The 21875-nt window shown below is 44.5% G+C and overlaps 1 protein-coding gene and 1 long non-coding RNA gene across 2 annotated transcripts; one reads left to right on the top strand and one right to left on the bottom strand.

Moving 5' to 3' along the window:
- Positions 1 to 8763: 8763 nt before the first annotated feature.
- On the bottom strand, positions 8764 to 9114 carry LOC120653946. The gene is made up of 2 exons (XR_005666907.1): positions 9085 to 9114; positions 8764 to 8950 (listed from the first exon to the last, which is right to left on the bottom strand). It is a non-coding gene; the product is annotated as an uncharacterized LOC120653946 (long non-coding RNA).
- An 11019-nt stretch (positions 9115 to 20133) lies between these two features.
- On the top strand, positions 20134 to 20883 carry LOC120655097. The gene has a single exon (XM_039932822.1). The coding sequence runs from the start codon at positions 20240 to 20242 to the stop codon at positions 20708 to 20710; it is 471 nt and encodes a 156-aa protein (XP_039788756.1). The 5' UTR covers positions 20134 to 20239; the 3' UTR covers positions 20711 to 20883.
- Positions 20884 to 21875: the final 992 nt, after the last annotated feature.

The raw sequence follows: 21875 nt of genomic DNA, 5'->3' as shown, positions 1-21875 counted from the left end.
TTCTCTCGAATACACAGAAGAGTTGCGTATCATTATATTAAAAAAAAGACGAAACATTTAGCTTACAACCGCAGAACAGAGCTAGCTCACGCCGACACGATAGGACATACAACGCTTCTTGAGCAAGAAACAGACGTGGCCAGTCATGTGAGTGATGTTACAACAGATCTCATAGAAGATGATTTTGAAGAGGATGCTTACTTTGTTTAAGTTGGCATTTGTTTGAAATTCACACTATTCATGTATATATGATACGAGCGTCAAAGGATAGCAATGGAGCATTGGTTGACATTAGCATCACAAGGGAACATGTCGTCAGAGCATATTGGTTGCAGCTACCTTTGTAGATGAAAGATTCTCTAGTTCTTGGTATTAATGTATTTTTCATTGTCTGTACTTATTACGTCTTGGAATTTAGGTTTTGTGGAACGCAATGGTGTCTCTTAGTTATCTCAATTTAAAAATTTTAATGCTCTATGTATCGTGATGTATGGTCCATGAGCCTGTGATAAATATATGGTCTTGTGTAGTATGAACGCAGCAGACAACGCATGCACACAAGAGCTAAAAGCAAGCAGCGCATGTACACAGGAGACGTGGAGGTGCTGACCTATTGGGTCAACTGGTTCCACTGGTTTTAGGATTGAGATCTTATCGGGCCAACCCAGAACCAATTAACAGATAAATGGGTAGTATGGGTTAGTGTTTGGGTCAACCAAAGCCAACCCACTTGCAACCTGAGTAGCCACCATAGCCGCCCATCCAGTGACTACGTATGTTTGAGACAACCACAGGAAACAGCTTCCTGCAGCTCCATCAGGCGTCAATGCCCCAGGATAGGGCAGGAGCCCCAGGAATAGCCTCAAAATGTGAGTCAGCCAAGCTTGCTTGGTGTCAATTGTGAATTTGTGATCGGCGCATCTTCCTGCACCATGTCGAAACGACGCATGAAGATTACCTCAGCCCGCTTAGAAGAAGCTACGGCCAGTGGGTGGTTAACAAGATGTTCACGCTTCGCTTTGGCAGTGCAGGTTTGCCATCCGCCTGCTGCAGAACAGAGGAGGCCCGCCTCACGCACTGGCTTGGGTGCCAATGGGGTGGCGATCTTGCACTAGACGTCCTTCATGAACACTGGTAGTTTGGCAGCCTCCTGGATTGGCCTCCACGTCTTCAGGATTTTATTAGATATACAGCTTTTACTATACATCTAGATATAATCACTCTATTCAGCTGTCTGTGGTTGGTAACTCATGCTGATTTGTTGTAAGAGAAAAGTACTGCTAGGTGATTAGTGGCTGGTGGCTGATGCTGATTTGATGTGAGAGAAAGACACTGCTGACTGGCTGGCTGGCTGACAAGCTGAACAGAGTGAATATATATCCAGATGTATAATAAAAAGCATGCATAGAGGACAATCACCTATGCCCCTTAAACACCTTAATAAACCGTAATAAACCTCAACCAAATAACATTTTAGTTCTTGGACACAGGACCAACAGTGCTAGCTGCCTTTCTGCGGAGTCTCCTAAATCCTAAGGACAATCTCAGTGGGAGTGTTATAAAAGTGTCATGGGCATTAAATTTGCTAACATGTACCAATAGTATGAGGAGAGAGCAGAGAGGAGTGTCATGAAATATGAGAAAATATAAAGAAATCATATGAAGATAACTTATGAACAAATATACGAAAAGAATTTGTAGCATAAATTCAAAATAGAAAATAAGAAATACGCTGTGTTACGCTTTCTAATAAAGCTGGACGATTTCCCTTTGGTCGTAATAGAAAATAAGAAATGCAAAATTAAAATGTTAGGATAAAAAATCCTTTTTAAAGAAAAATGTTGAAACAAAATTTGACAAAAAAAATATTGAACAAAGGATCGTAGACATACGCAGCTCCTGTGCATGAAACTCGACACCACTGTCTCGGTGCAAGAGCCGCTTTCTCACGGTTGGATCTGCAAAGAAAATGAGACAATTATGAGAAAGAATCGAATGGCACCGAGATAATAAACATGCAGCGCTGCACTTTGGATACTAAGAAAAAACAGGTGGGCCCCCGCAAGCAGCGCCAACCAGCGAGCGAGTTTGTTGCCGTTCATCCACGGGAGTGACAAATTCTTAATGTGGATCTTTTTTTATGAATGCTTCTTAATGTGGATCTGTGAGTTAGTCAATGTCCAATATGGACTTATAAAGCGACCGAAAAGATAAGAAATCAAGATAAGAGATCTGACACGCGGCAAGGCTAACGGTCAGGGGAGAAGCGTGAACAAAATGCCACCGGGGTCAGCCGGATTCTTGTTGAAGTTTAAACGGGGTCCAACACGATGAATATCTGTTTGGGTATAAAGGATCTCGTGGAAGTCATCAGTGACTCAGGGTCAGCCGACGCCACCACGCAGCTCCGCCCTGGGCTGACCAAATGGATTTGGCCATTTGGGCGCACCTCCAACGGAGCCTCTGTTCCCTCCCGAGTAACTCTGCAAATGGGTTGAATTGAAATAGTTTTAATGGATTAAGTTTTGATATGAAATATGTTTAGGTGGGTTCAACTAGATTGTATTAGGTAATAGAACGGGACGGAGCGAGTTCTAAGTAAATACGGGTTGGGGTGGACGTGTAGGCTAAAATAGATACTTTATGCAAAATAATAAAATTATATATAAATGTAGGTCCCGCATTAAGAGCCAGAGTGCCTTTGGAAATAAAATCTCACATTCACACTATAAAATTTAATCGAAATTGATTGAAATTTATTGAAGATACTCAGTATGACTAACAGCTACTCTGTGCAAAGTAGTGTGGCTAGAATTATAGGCGACCCCACATTAAGAGCCGGATCCTAGAAATAAAAACTCGCGTTTACACTATAAAATTTTATCGAAATTGACCGAAATTTAATGGAGATGACTCAGTATGACTAGCAGCAACTCTGTGGAAAGCAGTATGACTAGAATTACACGTGAGCCCCACTTCAAAAGTCAGACCCTGAAAATGAAATCTCGCGTTCATATTATAAAATTTTATCGAAATTGATCAAAATTTGTTTAAGATGACTCAATATGACTGACAGCTACTCTGTGCAAAATAGGATGTCAAGACCTGCATTATAAATTTTTTTAAAAAACGAATTCTTATTAGATTGTAATCATAGTTTGGCTAATAATTTATTACATTATGAACTGAAATATTTGGTGTGAATTGCCGCGTGGTGGTGGTGGTGATTTGGAGTGGTGGAGTAATATTAATTTGTCTAGTTTGGTTTCGAACACGGGCCTACTGCAATTGCCGACTCCCGAGGCTTTTTAAAACTCGACCTCGATCAATGACAATGTAGCGAAAATGGCCTCTCATGCCATATTTCAATATATTGTTTTGGCGATTGATGACACACACAACACTTGGACTAATATGATTGTTGAGATGAATCATTCTCAGGCTTTTAGGTTCAAGTGATGACAAAGAGAAAATAGGCAAACTTGGGCCGAAGGGCCGCCCCTACGGGGGTTCCGACGCTTGGCCCGAAGGGCCGCCCCTACGGCTCTTCGGATCAGGAGCACCGGAAGAACCGATGCCTAAGCATCGGTGCATCCGACGCTTGTCGGAAGAACCGACGCTATAGTGTTTGGTGCAGAAGGGAATCGAAGCCAAGTCAGCCTATAGGCACCGGTTGAACCGACGGTCCAAGAAAGGGCATCGGTGCATTGGGCGTACTGTGTACCAGAGACGATGTCAAGTGCCCAGGAGAAGTTTCTTCAGCACCGGTTCAACCGACGGTGCATCGGAGCATTGCGTCGATGCATTGACGTCAGCAGAAGAGAAGAAGGCCAATGGCCGTTTGAGTGCTGTGAGTGACCGGTTTAACCGACGGCAAAGCATCGGTTCAACCGGTGGTAACTGTGTCAGCTGTTAGGAGCTCAACGGCTACTTCGTGACTTAGAGTGATCGGATGAGCCGACGCTACCCATACCAGAGGCATCAGTTCATCCGATGATACGCAGTTTTCTGTTGACCGTTGGAGCAACGGCTACAAGACTTGGTGGCCTATATATATGCCTTACCCCGGCCATTTGAAGTTTGCTGGAGTTGCTGAACATCCCACACACACTCAAGAACATCTCCAAGCCTTCCAAGAGCATCAAGATCATATCCTTAGTGTTAGCACTAGCTTTGCGAGTGTATAGTGCTAAGTTAACTCTTAGTGAGTGAAATTGCAAGGCTTTGAGCCTTTGTGCTGTGGTTCTCTAGTGAACCAAACCAAGAGCTTGGTGCGCCGGCACCTTGGAGTTTGAAGGCTCGCCGGCAACGTCATCAACCCTCCGACTTGGTGTGAAGCGGCGACGACAACCTTTGTGCGGGGACGTGGAGACCCCATCCTTTGTGGAGAAGCTCCTTAGTGGAACCCGGGGCCAAGGTGACCGTGATTGTGTTCACGGAAGAGACTTGGTGGCCGAGTAGCAATACTCTTAGTGAGTGCTACAACAACGTGGATGTAGGTGTGCCTTTGTGGCTAACCGAACCACGGGATAAACACCCGCGTCAAGAGTTTGCTATCTCCTATCCCGCTCTTTAAGCTTCCGCATTTCATACTAACTATTTGTATGCATTTACTTTCATAGAATAGTTTCTTGATAGGAAAGACTATAGGTTGCTAAACTCTTTTGGGATAGGGGTTTCACACTAGAACAAGCTAGTTGCACATTTAGATAGCTTGTTTTAGTTTAAAGTTTTGTGCAAACTAGTTGGAGCCAAAGGTCTAAGTTTTTATTAGTGCCTAATTCACCACCTCCCCCTCTTAAGTTAGAGCACCCGATCACTTTCAGACAACACTGCACAGCCCAGCCCAGCACCTTCCCATCTCTCTTCCGCTGCCGATATGAGCTCGAACCCTGCTAGGGTGATTCCAATCGACGGAGCCCCCTACCTCTCGGGCCGTCTCTCCCAGCACCACCGCGGCGGACAAAGCGGCCTCTCGTTGCTCGGCGGTGTTCTCGTCCTCTCCTTCATCACCGTCAACGCCGGCATGGCGATGTACCGATCACTGGGTGACGTCGGTGGCATCATGTTCGTTGCTTCGGCCTACTTGAGCATCGTCGCGCTGTTTGTCTGCGTCGCGCTCTTCGTGCAACCGCCGCCCCGCCCGGAGTTGTCGCCGGGGAGGAGCAAGCTCAAGGCAGCAGTCTGGTTAGTATCCACCTCGCTGACATTCCAGTTCGTCTACGAGATCATGGGGACGACGAAACCGACGTTGAACGTGGCGGTCCTGCTTTGGACGATGCCCGCAGTTACCGGAGTCGCCGTGTTCTACGTCTTCCTGCACAAAGACAGGTGAGAATGAAGAACACACACGTGCTGCATGCTCTTCTTTTCCCTTATTACGAGCTATGCGAGCTCTGGCATCACGAAATTATCATCTGAGGTACGATGATGGCGACCTTTGGCCGAGAAGAGCACCGTGAGCGCCGTCTTGAGCAGGCGAAGAGCAGGAGCAGGTTGAGGTAGGAGAAGGCGACGAAGGCGCGGCGACCTCGGCAGAGAAGAGCACCGTGAACGCCGTCGTGAGAGCACACGGCCACTTCGAGCTGGGGCCTGATTGCGGGTTGCGGAACTCCGGTTCCCAGCCTCGACGTCCATGGACGAGACCGCGTTGATGAGGGAACAAGCCTAGGTCGTCTTCTCTAGGAAAAACTGACGAACGGACTCACCATCGCGTCCCCTTGCGAAGTTGCGATACATAGCTAGAAACTATATGCCGGATAGTTCTTTTTTTTATTTATACAAAACTGTTATGCCAACATTTCTTTCTACTATGACATAGTCAGCATGTTTTGTCATTTGGATTGGCTTGGCAATTCTTCATCAAACTAATGCTCAAACGATCCATTATACTATTTGCTTGTGACTCATACTTATTGAACTATCTTGGGTTTTATATATAATTGCAGTTTTAATGCACCTGAAGAAGAAATGTTGCGGGTGTAACGGATCAAGAGCAAGCAGATGGAGCATATATATGTTGGCATGTCATCGTATCGTATGTACGCGTGGAAATTAATAAAGGCCTACTCTCGACGTGTTGTGTAATATGATATATTTATCTCGAAAGACCACGAGCATATTATCAGACGAGGTTTCCTTAATTCTTCTCCACAGTATTGTCATGCATATTAATATATTATTTTTTGTACTTTCTCTATCTTGCGTAATCGTTGACTACTTGACTAGGGAAAACAATGTCCTGTCCTGCGTGCTTTCTCTGTCCAGCGTAAACGTTCAACCATCAAGGCTAACTCTCGCCCTTCGCCGCTCTAGTCCCTCTTCCTCCCCATCGTCCTCGACTCCACCTGTTGTTTCGCGTGCTTTGCTACGGCACCACGCTCTTACCCGACGCTCCAAGGACCGTAACCCGACCTCGCAGCCTCGTGTGGTGCGAGACTCGGAGAAGTCACTTCGGCTGCGGTGGACCTGGGCATCTGCGGAGGTGCGTGGCCTCGGCTTCCTGTGGTATCGGCGTGAGTTTTCTCCTCCCCGTTGACTCTGCTCTCGCTGCTGGATCTGGGCGCCCGAATCGCCTCACTGAATCTGTGGGTTCGTGCAAAACATCAACAAGGGCATCGATGCATAGACCTTCTCCAGTCCAGGTAAGTACAGACTTATTCAGTTCTGTGTGGGTGCTTCTTCAGGTTCCCTAGTTGTGACCACGGCCTTCATGAGCTTATGAAGATGGAATCGTCGAGGCTCTAGTGGCAGCCTCAGGTGCACCACGATGAAGCACCTTGCACGCCTCATATTTTCTACTCATGCCCAGCTAATTGTCGTCTCAGAGAAAAGAAATTCAAACATCACTGCATGCACCACAATTAGTAAACCATTTTGGTGTCGATGCTAGTTTTGTGGTTCCATCGATAGGCCTCTCATCAGGAGGCCTTTGGGTCATGTGGAACGACATGGATGTTACTAGCCACTATTTTGTTCTAGCTTCGGTTCTACAGAGGTCCAGTAATGTTACTTTCAATCTAACTTGCATGTATGGAGATCCTCACAACAAGCACACTAGCTCCATTTGGCAGGAGCTAACTCTTTTGTTATGCAAAATCACGATCGACCTACCTTTTGTATGGGGGATTTCAATGATATTATGCATCCTAATGAGAGGTGAGGACCCTATCCCCCTAGGTAATCTCGTAACCGCGCGTAGCTTTTATGTTCTTGTTAAACTATGTGGTTTCATAGATCTTGGTTATAATGGCCCTGCTTACGCTAGATAAACGCTTTACTACAACCCAACCTTTGAACGTTTTGATAGATGTCTTGCAAATCCAGATTGGTGTCAAGTTTTCCCCAATACAGTGGTGTATCATCTCCCCATGTTGTACAGTGAGTACAGTCATTATGCTCCAATCCTTTCAGTCACGAACTCAAACACTCCCAAACCAAAACGAAAATTTAGATTTCAGAACTGGTGGATCACTGAGGATGATTTCCATGAGAGTGTGGCACATGCATGGGCACATATAAGCACAAGACCTGTCCGCCAACGCACACAAAAGCTAGTAGCCACTTACCTCAAAGTTTGGATAAAAAAAGGCCATTGAACCAACAGCTTGCTGATGTTGAGCAAGAGATTCTACAAATCCTGCAAGCACCACCAAACGTAGCCAATCACTCCAAAGAGCAATCATATTAGCCCGGCTGTATAATGCCTTGTTAGATAAAAATAAAAGCAGTGATTATTATAGACAGTAAAAAAAACACGGGGCAACTGAAGGTGACCAGAACACAAAGTTTTTTCAGCTAACATGCACAAAGAGAAGGCAGAAGAACATGATCCTTTTCATTCCCGACAGGCAAAACAATACAATTTCCAATCCTGAGGAAATTGCTCGTAAAATCATCAGCTACTTTTCACATCTTTTTTATTATTCTCTTCTGCCATATAGCCAACGAGTACTTTGCGCGCACTGTGGCGCGCCCTCATTTTTTTAATAAGATAAGCAAAGATTATGAGCATTTATACGTAATAAGCGTCTTAAGCTGTAGTAGTATGAACTTTTTGTGGTGGTCCAAATATGCATGCTTATACATTAAATTTACACTGAAACAATTATGTACAATGGCACTCAAGGTAGTATCTATGTTTTTAGAAAGGGTGAGATGCACATCAGCTTACCTCTTTTCCTCCCTTACTTGCACAACAAAGAATTAACAGACATAAGATACACTGCAATCACACAATAATAAAAAATTTCCTATTTTAGAAAGAGATAAAACAATTTAAATGTATGTATATGGGATGCATCTCAAAATAACATATCCATTGCTTCAGCATGTTGGCTCTACTTCAGTTGACCCATCGAAGTTTACCTAAAGCATGCACATGACGTTCTGTTGACGAACCAGTTGGAGTGCATGCACCAGCCATCATGGGGAAAAATTGTTGTTCATAATTCTCGAGTAAAGTAGTACAACGGCAGAATCATAAGTAACAGATTCATCTTGGAAATCAGCAGTTGCACTGATATTCTAAAATCCGAACACAAACACATCGATGACATATACTTTGCAAGATTGATAGAATGTTAAGCTACATTCCAGCAATAAAATGTGACATGGTCACTGGATCAGGATGAAATCAACGAATTATTTATTTGAGCTATATGAAAAGAGCAATGTAGATAATAGTTAACTGTTTTTTTCAAATGCCCTTTTTTTATGTAGCTAGATCAGAGTAGCATGTCAGCAGCTGTGGACAGATCAAAAGAGGTCGGTGTAGGCACATTTTAAATAATTTGCAATTTATTGGCTAGGATATATAGGTTTAACACAACATTTTGTAAATACAAAACAATATTAATTTTACACAGGTTGACACTTTCACCTTCTCATTGCTGGACTCGACAGGATTACTTCTTGCACCACCGTGTAGATCCTTTTCAAATGGCAACCTCTGCATTTGTATAGGAAAAAATGACATATATATCAAACCCAATTTACTTTGGTGATTGTAATAACAATAAGGAAACCATATTAATAATTCAAGGATATGTTGTTGTACAATAATTTCTTACAGAGAGGATTGACCTCTTTATTGGAGATAATCCATGCTTGTGTGTGAACACATGTACTAGCTGACCTGCACACACTGGAGTGGAAATATGAGGTGCTGCACTTATTTCACTTTGGAAATCAGAATAACCGAGTGAACATAAGTTTTTAAAGAATAAGTATTATATTGTGAAGATGACGCAGCCTTTGCTCTATTTTGAAATAAATGGCAGCTTTCTTGGTCAATTGACCAAACAGGTTGTGATCATTGTCCGTACATGTGAGAAATTTACATATCTAATCAATCGATGAACCTACTTACTATTCTCTGAAGGTTAACAGAAACAGCTGAAACTTTGTAGCACATGAGTCAAGACCGGTGAATTTACTCTTATAGGTAAACACATTTTTCAGAACATTTGATATCACTATTGCAGAGGTGCCATGAAAAGCTTGAGAGCTGTAAAGAATCTTTATCGAAGAGCACTTAAATTAGCAGAGCCTAAACTTACCTTGAAAGAGTCCATTCTGATGCCCATTGACTTTAAAACACTGGACTATAAAGATAGTAAGGGCAGCAGAGGTATGTAAGGATTGTGTCGATTGGCAATGTATCTTGTATATGTAGTTTAGTGGACTAAATTCTTCAAGATAAGCCACGCAACCTGCAAAAACCAAATCAATCATTCAAGGTTTAAATTAATATAAAATTTGCATATAGATGTACAAAATTTAGAGTACATCACTCATACAGTTGTGGAGGTAGTATAATAAAAATTGCAAGAAGCAATAGATCCATCAAATAAATTGTCAGATGAAAGCAATAATTGTTCTCAGGTAAAGAAATGGAATATGTATTTTCTATACTATTTTATATTAAATAATACATTAGAATCAATTAAACCAGAAAGTAAATCATAGAAGCATAAGTCGTCGTATAGGTGGCACACAGTTAGAGATGAATTGGTAATAGAATCAGGGAAATATTTTTTTCCTAAAAATGGGTTCTTCTCCTAGCCTAAGGGTGCGATGCTGCAAAACCTGAACACTACAAGAGTAGTTTCATAACTGTCTCGGCTATTGTTTTGGTACACTATACACATCCGAAAACACTACTTGTATCGTAGTGCATCAGGGAGGTACAGATTATGCTAACTGAAGTAAATAAGAATGAATGAAGTGGTGGGCAAAAAAAACAAAAGAAGAAAACAATGAGCAGGAACTAAATACAATCTTGTTGGCAGGATTTATATTATAATAGAAAGGGTGAGTACAGCAATGCTATAACTGATATATCTCATTAGGCAGTTCCATCAATGTTTCGAGTGAAGCAAGGAAAAACTTTGGCTTAGCAGCTTCATTTCCCAGAAAAGGTCAGGAGGGCCATGGACTCTGCATGTAGCCATTACACCCTAAAATTGAAATATTCATTCTAGGAGTATCGTACAAACTGTATAGGAACAGTAAATATTCAGTCAAAAAATAGATTAGAAAGAAGATAGATGCTGTTATGCAGAAAGCAATATGTCTTAACCATATAAGTGTTAAGAATCAGAGCTTTCAGAAACAGCTCCTTAAATTACATCATCACAAGCACATGGTAAAAACTACCAGCAAAAATATGCAAGCTAGGAGCATTTATATCAGTATCAGCTATAGCAGAAAGAAGGTTTATATTATAATAGAAAGGGTGAGTGCAGCAATCACTTTGCACACTACTGATTTATCTGCAATCTCTCTATCCACCTTGCATTGCTACTTTTGTGCCTCAAGCTGTCAAGCACAAAGACATCTGAAATCAAGAGAACTATGCAAATGAAGGGAATGTGGTTACTGGTATTAGTTAGCAAAAAGTTTTAAAAACAGCTGAAACAAGAACATATGTACCCAACCTTTTGTTTAGGCAATACGTCAAGCAGTTGTAATGCATCAGGACTTAAGCATAAAGAAGAGCATGGAAAGCTCTCTCTCCATTGAAGCCACATCGTGCAAGTGCCCTTTGTCCACTGCGGCTCTGGAATAAGATCCTGTTCATCACCAAGTTGAGCACCTTCGGCGACCAAATTGAACCAAAATCAACAAAAGCGGATTACAGACCCATAAAATCGAACTGCAGATTCACAATATTGAACTATAGACCAACCGAATCTGTATATGTGTGCGTCAAATGGGGGGGGAGTCCGAGCGTGAGAGGGAGAGGTAGAGCAAACCAGTGAGCGGACGGATCGAGGGAAAATGGAGCCGCGCGGACGATGCACAGGAGGCCATGCGGGGGGAGTGGGACATCGAGTAGTCGTGACACCGGCGGCCGTCACCAGGGTTTCGTGGAGCACAGCATCAGGCGTGAAAACTACGGGAGCAGGCAGCGCCGCAGCAACGCCGGTGGCCACCAGCGGGGCCCGTTCGCGCGGTGCAACGGCCGGTGCCGGACACCGCCAGGGCACGCGCTTGGCACCACACCGCAGCCCGTGGCGCGTCGTTGCCCGCCATCGTCTGGCGCGGTGAGGCGGCGGCACGGGGATGCGGTAGCGGCGGGAAGGAGGAGAAAGCCGGTGGAGAGAGAAGGTCGCGCGAGCGCCACGCTGCTCGAGAGCACCGAGGAGGAGAGGGAAAGGAGGACGAGGGCCCGCACGGCGCGAGCAGTGCCGGCGCCGAGCTCGGTTACCCTTGGCGGCGGCGGGGAGGAGGCGGTGGGAAGGAGGAGGAGAAGCCGGGGACGGGGATGGCGAGGAGGAGGAGGGGTGTGTCGGTGGCGGGGAGGAGGAAGAGGGTGGATGGGACGGCGGTGGGGAGGAGGAGAGGGGAAAATGGGACAGCGGTGGGAAGGAGGAGGAGGAGGCGGGGTTGAGGCGGCGGCGGGAAGGAGGAGAGCCGTGAGATGCGCATCGTGCGGGTCAAATCATTTTCGCTGTCGTGGACGAATGGGAGGCCGAGAAAGCGTGGGCCTTTAACATATAGAAAAGCCATACCTTGCACTATGAGGTCACCATTACCAATGTGTTCACAAATTATGTTCCAACTATAGATGAATGTTTTCAGATTATCAAAGATCTGAAATTAAATGCAGCTCCAGGACCTTTTTTTTAGATTATGGTAAGTTCCGGCCTTAATGACTACAGCCAAAGACAAAAGCACAGCACGCAGGCTGTCATAGCAAAGCTAGTATCCGAACTCTGAAGCTACTAACTGATCTGACTCAAAAGAAACCAGAGCAAACCGAAAGATTACATATCAAGCCTGCTCCTAAAATTCCAACCGCCTTCTTCCAATCGTTGGCACAAATTTTTCAGCGACTTCATCGTTTTCTCTTCAGATAGTTGAGACTAGAACCACGCCCAATATGTCCCTCTGAAGATGACTTGTAGAAACGAGTTAGGATACAATTTCTGAAAAGCAGCCTCATTTCGACATAGCCAAGGAGCCTAGCATATAGCAGAAACCCCAATTACCATTTGTTTTTTAAGTTTTGCAGAACCCCAATTACCATTTGTTTTTCAAGTTTTGCAGGATATCCATTGAGCCAAGATCCCAACATATTTGTAATGCTAACAGGTGGAGTAATACCAAAAGTGTAGTGAACAGCCTGCCACACAAACTTTGCTAGATGACATTCAAAAAATAAATGTTGAATGATTTCATCACAGTTGTAGAAGCAGCATTTTCTATCTCCTTTCCATTTTTTATTAAATTATAATTTGTGAGGATCACCCCTTTCTTGAGATACCACAAAAAAATCTTAATTTTCAGTGGTACTCTCAACTCTAGGAAGCACAATTAGCAGGCACACTATTCTCTTGCATGAGACTCATGTACATTGACTTAACTGAGAATCTAGAACTCTGATTCACTTTCCAAACAAATTGATCTTCTGTTTTCCCTAAATTCACATGAGCTACTATAGAAATCAGAACGTTCCATTGCCTTAGTCTATCACCTATTAAGGTTCTTCTAAAATCAATGTTCAAAGGAATTCTGGAGAACACTGAAGGAATTGTTTGGTTCCTTTTTATTACCATATTATATAACCCAGGGTATTGCTTCATCAGGGGCTCATGCCCTACTCACCATTCCTCCCAAAATCTTACCTGTTTTCCATTTTTAACCAAAAACTTTCCTCTGGCCAGTAGAAATTCTTTCATTTCCATTAGGCCAGACCAGAAATGTGAATCTCCAGGTTTTTTAACTGTCTGTATCAGAGGTTTGTTGTTGAAGTATTTCTTTTTAAGTACTTTTTGCCATATTCCATTCTCATTTATAAGTTGAATCAACCATTTACTCAAAAAACAGATATTCTAAGCATCTAGGTTAGTGATCCCCATTCCCCCTACACATTTTGGTGTACATAATACACTACATTTGGCTAACCTTTACTTCTTTTTATGCTCATCACTCTGCCAAAAGAATCTTGATCTATAATGATCTAGCTTCTTAAGAATACTCTTAGGTATCCTAAAGAATGAGAGCATAAACATTGGTAAACTAGATAAAATAGAGTTTATGAGCACTAGTTGTCCTCCTACTAAGAAAGTTTCCCCTTCCAGCTGCTCAGCCTTTTCTGAAACCTTTCTTCAATCTGACCCCAATCTGTGTTGGTTATCCTTGAATGGCTCATTGGGATTCCTAGGTGTTTAAAAGGAAGGGTTCTTTCCTTGCAACCAAACATTTGTACTTAGTCTGCTACCTCACTCCTAGCATCCCCAAACAAAATAATTCACTTTTAAGGCCAGATAATTCCTCAATGGCACACATAAATAATTTTAGGTTCTTGGCCTGCTCCATACCATTCTCTAAGAAGATAATTGTTTTATCTGCATATTGCAAGATGACAGACCTCCATCAATTAAATGTGGTACCAGTCCATCTATTTGACCGTTTTCCCTTGCTCTTGATACCAACACAGCCAACATAGGAGCCACTATATTCAATAAGAGGTCTGACCGGTCCAGCCGTATTTGGCTGTACCATTTGCGATGGTGATGTTTGCCCTGCAAAATAGTTTGTCGGCATGCCATATAGTGGTTCTTGAGTAGATTCTGGCTTAGCCGATGAACTAGCAGTTTGGAAAGCACAATTATCATCTACAGATTTGCCTTTTTTTTCATGACATCCAATTGACCCTTTAAACTATTAAGCAAATCATTCGGGGGCTTATATATATCAGCAACCTTCTGATCCACAATAGATGATACTTGGCTGAGCAAGTCGGAACATGAAGTGCTTACATTGTTTATTACCTTGACTTGCTTATTATTGAGCATGAAAGAGGGCATCACGAAGTCTTGGACCCTCGTGACCTAGCTTTGCTGATCTTTCTTGAATCCCATCAAGAATTGTGCCTTGAAGTGCTCCCTGACCACCAAGTAATCATGACGCTCCTCCTCGCTGAGTTCCTCGATAGATGTGGAGATGTTGCCTTCGTCGAGGTCGGTGATGACGCCCATCTTTTCTAGGGAGTAGATTAAATCGGTTTTGAATAACCAGATTAATTGTTCTCTAGCGGAGTCACCAAAAAGTGTGTTGATGCAAAATCTGGTCACACACTCGAATGCGCTAGAACGCGCGTTGATCGTTGACATGATCTTCACAAACGAGTTCACTGCGCACAGATCGGTCAGACCGGTTAGAGCAACCGGACAGACCGGTTCTACAGAGAACACCGCAAAAACCTAAAACTTCGAGCACGGGAGGGACCCCGTCGGAGCTCGTGGATCTAGGGTTGCTCTGAGGTCGGCAGGCCACTCAGAACATCCTCGAACGCCGTAGAGACGAGTGAAGAACAGTAGATGGGGTTGGAAAAGTTAGGGTTTGGAGATAAAAAGTAAGGTACGAGTTGTTGAGTCGATTGGGATTACCCTTAATCGGCCGTGGCCCTTCAGATATATAGGGTAGGGAGGTCTGTATCCGTTAGGAGTCGAAATCCTATCAAATCTCGTATCAAAATACAACTCCTAACTCGGATTGGGCCTTCCGGACCGGTCTGACCGCCCTGGACCGGACCGGTTCGGTGACCGGACTGGACCGGTTCGGAGACCTGTCAGACCGGGGTGCAGGTCTTCCGGGAAGCATAACTTTCTCATCCGGACTCCAAATTGGACGTTCTTTATATACATTTCGATCGTCTCAACGAGATCTACGTAATGGTGCAATCCAAATGGCAATTCGGCAAACTTATCTAGATCGGTCTGACCAGTTTATATAAGAGGTCTGACCAGTCTTCCCAGATTATCCAAAAAACCTGAATCGTGCCAATTTTTGGTATCAACAGTAATTACCTAGTAGCTCATTTTGCTGATGTGTACAATCTTTACCGCTGGCTACTCTTGGTCCTTGTTTTTCTAGGAAGCAGTGGGGTACGGTGGTTTTCCTTTTCGCCCACATGAACACCTCTGCACGCAATGAGTTATGTCAACAGGAATCCATGAAACATATATATCACTATTACTTTTTTTCGCTTGTCATTGTTCATAGTTTATTCGTAAAATATATACATGTACACCACTGTCGTTGTCTATCAGTATTCGTCCTACAAAAAAAAAATTGGACCAGCGTTACTCCCATTTGCTAAGATGGAGCGAGTAATTTTTTCAACAAAATTATTATTCCTTTGTGCCATGCGCAGATCTATTTTAAAGTGGCGAGGAAAACTCTATAATTTGGACCGCTCGATGAAAAAAAAAACATGACCCGCTGATGTGAACACGGAAAATCAGCTGAATTTTGTGTGTTGAGATGAGACCTGAATCCCGAGGATATGTGACTTCCAATTAACGGTGCCGAAAATGATTCTTTTACCAGTTTTTTTGTTAAGGAAGAATGGAGACGACATCGTATAAGAAAATCTTGTTTTGAATGAAGGGATTCATATAATCCTTGAATTCAAACAGGACCGAGGTGCTAGTATGGTATTAAACACTGGATCCCACACAGTGAGTTATAGTTTAATGAAAATTGAAAGACTAGACCGAATGTTGTGAAGGATATGATGAGTCCGGACAAGGTAGCCATGCGCACACACACACACAGAGAGAGATGACAGACATAAAGAGTTCAGATAATGTAGTAGTTTAGTTTGTCCAAGTAAATTACTAGGACAATCTTTTATTATCTGTTGCTCCCCTAATGATTTTAGCCATTTTAGGTCCCTGGTCACCTAGGACTAACTATTTAGACTGCTAAAATTTAGGTGACTTTTGATGGAAGACCAGGTGGAGACAGGGCCGTCCCGCAAAATATATGGGCCCTGTGCCAAATTTCAATTTAGGCCCTAACTATAGAAATAATATAACTAAGGTTTATTTTATAGCCACTTCAATCAAATAGTTTAATATAATGATTGTGTATGTTGCTTAATTGAATCCATTTGTTCAACGTCTTATGTTAGATAGGCTACTTTTTAAGCTAAAAGAATCTCAAAATCTAAATTTCGGAGTGAGATGAAGATTCTTTAATAATAAACCTACAGCTCCTTTCTGAGATTTAGTCCGCTCCTCTACTATTTTCTTATTTTTACTCTTTTTCTGGAGTAATATTTCCTAATGCGACTAATTAAATACTGGTGAAAAGTATAAAAAAGGTCAAATTAACATGGCCATTTCAAGAAGAAAACCATACTTTACAGTCATATCCATTCTGTACTAGTACGGAGGCCCTGGGATGCTATTGCTCTTGATGGGCCCGATCTAATACAATCTGATCCCTTTGGATTAAATGAGATGTTGGACCAAGACGTAAGAAACAAAAAATAGAGGAAGACTATGCCTAGAGCTCACGCGCATACACACGCACACAAAAAAAAATGCTAGATTGGATTGGCGACGATTTATGGTCCACAGGTCCAGGTGATCTTCTATGGGTGAACTCAGGGATTAATTAGGGGGGAGAATTAGCCGCACGGCTGTTGATCTAAAGCAGATTGTTATGCTGCAGGAAAAACTGGAAGAGATTTAGGAAGAGGAAGGAAAGTTATCAAATGCTAAGGTTGTAGAGTACTAGCACTAGTAGTTTTTTTTTGAGAAACAGCACTAATAGTTAGCACATAGTTTAATTTGGGGGCCCCATATTTTTGGGGGCCCTGTGCAGGTGCACCGGTTGCACGCCCTTGGGGACGGGCCTGGGTGGAGAAGGTCGGGCCGGAGGAGGCTGGGGTGGCGCTATGCGGTGGGTGGGGATTGACGCCCGTGCGGGCGAGCAGGAGGTGTGGCATGCGTGCGGGAGGATGGGGATCAGAGGAGAAGATAGAGGTGGAGTATTTCACGTTTAGCCGGTTGATTTTAGTTCGAACTAGGTGAATTTTATGGATTAATGGATTAATTTTAGCTGGAATGAAACTAATCTTTAATCCACTTTTTTGAATTGCCTAATGGACTAAACATTAGATCTGCAATATATTGAAATAGAAATTCCCCTATGTTGTCGTAATCATCGTCGAATGCGCGGCTTGGATGTTAGCAAGGCCCGCATGGACAGGACAGGGGACCATAGGCCGGCAAGGAAACTACGAGGAAAGCAACATCCAAGTCAGAAAGTTGATAGTCTTCGCTTGCCTGCTGAAAAATAGTGAACACAAAAGTGGAAAGCTCGATCAGCTGATAGTATAAGGGTCTACGTGGGACCGTGGTCTGCAGAAGCGGGTTGCATATAAGCGGAACGCGGCTCTCCCCTTGCTTCTCGTGTTTTAGTTGCTCCCAATTCATTTGCTCGCTTATTGCGTTGAGTGTGGCTGTCGAGCGCGCGTCCACTGTAGGCCGTTTGGCGGGATTTTCTTACCTTTTTCGCTGAAACACATCACAAACGTCATCCCAAACAGGACCTAAGCTGAGGCTGATGGTGGAAGTTGGATGATTAAGGAAGGAAAGCAAGCTAGGTGGTGCGTGGGACACTATTGTACTACAGTAGCTCCGATGTCTACTATGGATACGTACTATCAGCGCGTCATGAGCACGAGAATTAATTCCTGGCACACGTATCACGGTGAGCCGCGTGGCGTACTGGCGTGTAGCGTCTGGTCACATGAAAATGGGCTGCCTGCCGGCCCATCAGACTAAGTGGGCCAGTCTAAAGATGTGAAGAAGGAAATGAAAAATCTTTTAATTTTTACTGATGGATGCAATTTTACGCGACGAATCTAATGAGTTTATTTAATCTATAATTAGCTACAGTAATGCTATAGGAACCATCCTCTAATTATACAGTTAAAGGTCTCATTAGATTCGTCTCGCAAAGTAGCGTATGGGTTGTGGAGTTACTTTTGTAAACTGCTTTTATTTAATACTCCTAATTAATGATCAAAATTTGCTACAGTATCATATGCTACAAAACCAAACAACGCCCTAATCGAACACAGGCACAGCCAAACAGTCCAAACCAGCAGCTAGGCACGTTTAGTTTCCAAAAAGTTTTGGGCACAAATTTTTGAAAACTTTTACAAAACTAATTAGGAGTATTAAACATAAACTAATTATAAAACTAAGGAATAAGTCCAATTTACCCTCTGAATTTGTCAAGAAGTCTGGAATACCCCCTCAAACTACAAAACCAGGCATCATACACCTCTCAACTCTCAAAACCGGGCAAATTACCCCCTTGGCTGGTTTTAGGGTGGTTTCGTTGATGTGGCGGTGGGCCCCACATGTCTGCCTCTCGACCTCTCCTCCCCTACCTCCCTCTCTCTCCCCGCAACGTCGCCGCCTCCCTCTCTGCTTGCTGGTGGGGGGCCGCAGCAGCTCGTCCCCACCCACCCCTGCACCTGCCACCCCCGCCGCCGCCAACCGCCACTGCTGCCGCCCCTATAGCCTCCAGCAGCGCGGCGGAGGTGCGAGTGCAGAGGAGGCGGAGGGCTCCGGGCTCCGGCGGAGCGGAGGCGCCGCGTGCGGCGGCCGGAATGCGGTGGAGGCGCGAGCGCAGGGGGGCGGAGGGCTCCGGGCTCCGACGGGGCGGAGGCGCGACGTGCGGTTGTCGATCCGCGGTGGAGGTGCGCGCAGGGAACAGAGGGCCATCGAGCTCGCTAGCCCCCTCATGTTGCGGCGCCCATGGTGTGAGGCGAGCAGAGGAGCAGAGGCGCCCATGGATGCCGCACTGCGCGGCCGAGCAAGCTCCCGGGGCACCACAGCAAGCTGTCGTGCTAGCCGCCGGTCCACCGCGCCGCGCGAGCCGCCGGGCTGCTGAGGAGGAGGGTGGCTGGCCAGCCATCGTGAGAAGAAGAGCAGAAGTGGAAGGTGGCTGGCGGCGTTGTGGGGAGCGAGAGAGAGAGCTGCTGTGCCCCCACCCCCCCCCCTGAGAGAGGAGGCGGCGGCGTTGCGGGGAGAAGAGGGAGGTAGGAGAGGAGAGGTGGAAAGAGAAAGAGAAAGAGAAAGAAGAGACTGACATATTGGGCCCGCAGGCTGACATGTGGGGTCTGCCACTATGTTAGCAAAACCACCCTGAAAACCAGCCAAGTGGTATTTTGCCCGGTTTTGAGAGTTGAGGGGTGTATGATGCCTGGTTTTATAGTTTGAGGGGGTATTTCAGACTTCTTGACAAGTTCAGGGGGTAAATTGGACTTATTCCTAAAACTAATTACACGGATGGACGGAAAATCGCGAGATAAATCTATTAAGACTAATTAATTCATCATTAGAAGTTATTTACTGTAGCACGATATTGTCTAATCATTTCGTAATTAGATTCATTACATTCGTCTCGCGATTTCACCCAATGGTTATGAAATAAGTTTTGTCAATTATCTATATTTAATATTTAATATTTTTAATTAGTGGTTAAACTTTCAAAGTTCGAAGTTATTGTAGTGTAGAAAAAAAATTTGGAGCTAGACAGGCCTAACTCTCGCCACCGTTTTTAGCGAGGTGGGGCTAGTTTGGGCGGTCGTCATCCATGATGACGACGGCGGCCATCCCGTGGTGCCGTGAAGTGGAGTGCGGGACAACGTGATGGACTGATGGTGATTCCTCCGATGACACACCGAGCCACCAAACGAAAAGGACACGCAAGGAAGCTTCCAGGAAGTTTCATGGAAGCTGCAACCTTGTCATTCTGCAATTTCCAGGAAGCACAAGAAGTCAAGAACCTCCCTCCTATAAAGCTTGGACTAGCGGGATTGTGAATCCAAAAACGCGCGCGAGGACACGCATTCAGACTAGCACAACCGTGTGACGCACCGTCGTCACACGCCCTCACCAGCGCGGTCTTCTGGTCGATGGACGACGCGCAGCAGGCTCGGCAGGACGCCGAGGCTCCGGCTGATGACCCTGGCGCGGCGGCGGAGCCCCTGCTGGCTGCTGGGCGCGGGCGGCGCCGCCGGTGGAGCGTGCCGTGGCTCACCGTCGTTGGGTTCGCGTTCCTCACGTTCAACAGTGGCATGGCCATCTACCGGTCCGGCGGCGAGCGCTGGGCGGTCGCCTTCGTGGCCTTCTCGTACCTGGACCTGGTCCTGCTCTTCGGCTGCCTCCGGCTGTACGAGACCGCGGAGCCCGGCTCCGCCAGGAGGCCCCGGCTCAAAGTGGCCGTGTGGACGCTCACGACGGCGCTCACGGTGCTCTTCTCGGCCAAGGTCGCCGCCGTCATGCCCGCCGCCGTGGCCGTGGTGGTCTGGGTAATGGCGTTCGCCACTATCGCCGGAGGCTTCTATGCTTTCTTCCTATACAGCGACAAGCATGGAGATATATAGTTCGTCGCCGTGTGTTTTCTTTTACGATTTACTCGCTCTGTTTTAAATTATTAGTCACTAGTGCATAACGTGCGCTATCGCGCGCGGACCTGTAAACTCTGTATCACTCCTTGTAAGACAATTTATATCTAAGTTCAATCATTGTGTCAATAGCATCACATTAACAAGCTGCAGCACAATTATGAATTTCGATTGCAAAGAAGAGTGGCATTAGCATCAAATAGTTAGCTAAGTAGTAGTTTCTTAGCATAGTTTACAACACGGTGAAATAGGATGTCCTTATGCTAAAGCAATTTTGGAGTCCTAAGAACATTAATTATTCGACACGTGCGAACATTAACATCAGGTTCCTCACTTGCATAGTGATCCTCTTGGAGCTAATACGACACTAATAATTTACATCGATGAGTATTAACATTGATAGGAACAACTGAATCCAACAGCAAACTTCCGGTAGCGGGCATCCCCAACATCTTCAAAAGATGACCATTTTCGTCAGCCTGTAAAAAGGTACACGAAATTGACTGTTAGAACAATGGCCAGTTTAGGAAAACAAGGGTAGCAGAGATGGAGTAAACATTTACTTTGGTTGAGATTTTGCAACTCAGAGTTGGCAGAGGAAATTTCGGATCATTAGGCAAATAGGTAGACTTCATGGCAGCTGGTGACCATGTTTAGCATCAGCATGGTATACTATGGGAAATGCTGGTTACATAATCTGGCATACTATGGGAAATGTTGGTTACATGGTAATCTTAGTTTTTGAATATGGGGTCCCCCATGCCATTATAAGGAGGTGATGGTTGCTCCTATCATCTGGTTTCTTCCTGCATGAATGAAGTTTCACTAAAATGATCAAGTGCTGAAGAATCATGAGTAAGTCAACAGTTCAGGTGATCAACTCAATTACTTTGGATAGCTACCACCATCATGCACCAGCAAGTGGTAGCTAGGAAATCCCAATTCTTTGTGGATTGTGCCTATTTGTTTGAAATGTGATCTTCTGTAGTAATATTGGTTGCAGTCTTTTTTTTTGGCCATTAATATGTAGAAACAAAATTTAGGCGAAATACATCACGTATAGAAAAAATATTTTTTGCTGATAACTTTGTCCTTTGGATGGTTCGGGGAAAATAGTTATTATCACATATTTTGGTAGTAAAGT

This window comes from Panicum virgatum, chromosome 1N (genome assembly GCF_016808335.1).
Source record: "Panicum virgatum strain AP13 chromosome 1N, P.virgatum_v5, whole genome shotgun sequence".
Taxonomy (NCBI): domain Eukaryota; kingdom Viridiplantae; phylum Streptophyta; class Magnoliopsida; order Poales; family Poaceae; genus Panicum; species Panicum virgatum.
This window is presented reverse-complemented; position numbering and strand designations above follow the sequence as displayed.

Excerpts from the sequence above, each read along its gene's own strand:
- LOC120655097 (XM_039932822.1), top strand. The coding sequence starts at position 20,240 with ATGGACGACGCGCAGCAGGCTCGGCAGGACGCCGAGGCTCCGGCTGAT.